The sequence below is a fragment of the Aplysia californica genome, unplaced genomic scaffold (assembly GCF_000002075.1).
Source record: "Aplysia californica isolate F4 #8 unplaced genomic scaffold, AplCal3.0 scaffold00587, whole genome shotgun sequence".
NCBI lineage: Eukaryota > Metazoa > Mollusca > Gastropoda > Aplysiida > Aplysiidae > Aplysia > Aplysia californica.
Window position 1 is genome coordinate 204,473 of NW_004797857.1, and position 3,182 is coordinate 207,654.

At 40.7% G+C, this 3,182-nt stretch overlaps 1 protein-coding gene across 1 annotated transcript in view; it reads left to right on the forward strand.

Annotated features, from left to right (window-relative positions):
• Positions 1 to 395: 395 nt before the first annotated feature.
• LOC101852570 (solute carrier organic anion transporter family member 3A1) overlaps positions 396 to 3,182 on the forward strand; it is a gene marked incomplete in the record, with an annotated part of 25,501 nt that continues 22,714 nt past the window's right edge. Inside the window, 3 exon segments of the mRNA XM_005107229.2 lie at positions 396 to 652; positions 1,238 to 1,431; positions 2,323 to 3,097. Of these exon segments, the coding sequence (XP_005107286.2) occupies positions 1,330 to 1,431; positions 2,323 to 3,097 (877 nt within the window).

The following is a 3,182-nucleotide window of genomic DNA, read 5'->3' on the forward strand; positions in this document are numbered from 1 at the left end:
TTACCTAATTTCTGCCTTTAATCAACATTTTAAAGTCAAACTCGTATGAAAAAATAAAAAAATTCAATAAAAACTGCCAAACTATCGAAAACAATGCCGATTTCTCCAATTTTATTAATTTGACGAGCGCCTGATTTCTCCACGATGCCTCACATACTAAATCTACCAGCTCCAGTGCCTATTCAGCGACCAGAACACAACAAGCACGTGTATCCGCACGCCGGGTCACATAACCAGGACAAAGGGCACTGCTATTTACAATGGACTCCATTCATTCATTCATCCTCTCCGCCGCCAATATTATTTTCTTGCGTCGCCTCAGGGTTTTCTTTTTCAGCTGCGGTTCTCCTATAACGCAACTTGATTTTTTCCCCCGCATTCACCTTAAGATTTACTTGTATTAGGCCCATGCCCGGTGCAGCCGAATGTCATAAAGTAAGACTGCAGAAGTTGAACCGACAACAGGAAAAACAGCAGAAGAAGGAGCAGCAGCAGCAGCAACACCGTTTTCCAAAGTTTCATAGGCCAGAGAATATTTTCGCGAGTGCGCTCCGATATGTTTAAAACAATGCAGTTGCAGGAATGCACATTATGAAGCGATCATAACGTTTCAAGACAACGGTATCTGTTTTGAAGTTGAGCTATTCGCAAGGTGACAACTGAGTTATTGTTGTTGTTTTTTTGGTGAAATCTGTGTGTGATTTAAATTCAGAGAGTTTGGAAGAAAGCTACCGATAATTAAATTTGAGTTAAAGGAGGAAATCGTAGGAAAAGAAAAAAAAAAGAAGCAAAGATTTATGATCTAAGAAAACAAAAAGATGGAATAGGTCTCAGTGCAATAATAACATTATTCAGTTAGGCTATTTTGACAGATTTCTTCAAAATGTAATTAAGATATATCTTTTCTCAATTTTGGTTTCACTTCTTCTAAAGGTAAAAGTAAGTAATGCCGAAAGAGAAACAAATAGGGGCAGCAGAAGCACACAACTGCGCGTGTGAAATGTTAAAACAAAATAAATAAATACGTTTTTGAAGGGCAATAAAGTAAACAAATGAAATGGGATGCAGTGAGCATTTCTGAATTGTAAATTAGATATTCGAGGCCTCCCTCAAAAGTGAAAAAATCAATGTATTCCATAAAAAAATGTTACAATTAATGAATGACGCACCGCGTAGAGTTCAGTACAAAATAACCTTCACTCCTGTGCATATGGATTAACTGCAATTTTTATTTAAGCATGGACAATTAATTTTGACTCTCTCGTGTTGTATGCGTCGAAGGACCGGTGTTATTCCTCTCGTGTGTCTGACCACCTCGTACCAGATAGTATGGTCCCTCCTGGTCTTGTTCATAGCTTTTCTCAGACATTTAATCTCGCTGGTGGTCAGTTTCCTCTGCTGTGTTTTCGTCAAGGACGAAGTTTGGCAATGGTAGGTTAATGTTGGTACCGGGTATACATTATTTTATGATGGCATTGATGGGTTTTGCCCAAGTATCTATTGGGATGTTGGGTTTCTCAGAAGAGGTGTGAGTGGAAAGGATTAATAAACAGTTTTGATTTATCTAATCTCTAACACCAGAGGACTCCCTCCTCCTTCAATTGCAAATATGTCGACTTTTATTCAAGATGGACACGAATGAATAAGCTCTAAATGGATAACAATAACCCCCATATCCCCCAAAAATAAATAATTGACGAGCACGTAATTCCACTGTGTCGTTACATAATTTGAAGGTGAATTAATATAATATAGAAGACCGAAAGAAAAGAACAAAAATGCGAGTAGACATATGAATGAATGAATGAATACAAGGATGAAGGAATGCACAAATGAATGAAAGAAGGAATAAATGAATGAATGAATGAACAAATGAACAAATGAATGAATGAAAGAAAGAATGAATGATAAATCACATAGATGAATGAATTAAATGAATGAATGAAGTAATGGATAGACCGACAAACGTGCAGAAAAGATAAAACGCTTTAATTCAGAGGTACTTTGAAAGAGGACTGAATTGGAGACACATTTCTAGATAGACAAACATATTTTGAAGAATCTCTCTATGCTTGGTTACTTTAAAAAAGACAATTAAATCTATACGTGATTAAAAGTCAAAAGGGTGGGTCTAAAATCGTTACGCGTTGACCCCAAGACATTTATGACATAGCTCATTACATACTTAAAACTAAAACCAAGACTATTGTATTTTTCAAAATGTAATTATGTACTTTTTGGAATCTTTGATGATATACCGACAACCCCACGCTTATCAAAATGAAATGAAAAATAATGTTGAATGAATGCTTTTTCTTCTAGACCAGGACAATGGGTCGAAAAGCAAGTGCAAATATAAACGCTAGCGACAATAAAACAACAGCAGGAAGTGAGGAATTCAGTGAAAACTCAGACGTGTCCGTAGATGTGCGCAGTGAGTTCGGCGTAGGAAAATGCCGCCCTCGATCACTGCAATGTCTGTCGTCCATCTGGGCGTTCGTCGGCTTCTGGAGCCCTTGCGCACTGTTTTTGATGAGCGTTGAGCAGTACATGCGCTCTCAGGTCATCTCCTTGGAGAGAGCCTTCTCTCTCAACAGTAGCTCGCTCGGACTCCTCCTCAGCTTCGGGTCAATCGGGAACATGTGCTTCGTCCTGATCGGAAGTCACTTCGGCAAGTTCTATCACATCCCGCGCCTGCTGTCAGTTTCCGCTGCTTTGACGGGCGTTATTTTGGTAGGCATTTCTCTCATCCACGTCGGCCAACCCACTGCTCTAGAAGCTCCCCCGGCAGCAGCTGCGCAGGGTAATGGCGTTGGCGGCGCTGGGGCGATGGGCGGGTTTGCTGCCATGTTTCAAAGCTATCTCTGCAGGAATACTTCCTCACTGGCGTTTATGGGTTTGAACAGCTCTATGGTAATGGGAGGAGGAGGTGGTGGTGGCTTTCCTTCGCCCCAGAAACCTGACGTAAAAGTTGGTCTGTACGTGTTTATGGTTTTGTTGTTTCTCACGGGGGCCTTCCGGTCGTACACATTGCCTTTGGCGACTAACTACGTGGAGCTAAATGGCGCCAATAGAGGACAGTCTGGGATCACGCTCGGTAAGAGTTATTGCTATTGGGTGGGTGGGCTCTCTCTCTCTCTCTCTCTCTCTCTCTCTCTCTCTCTCTCTCTCTCTCTCTTGCA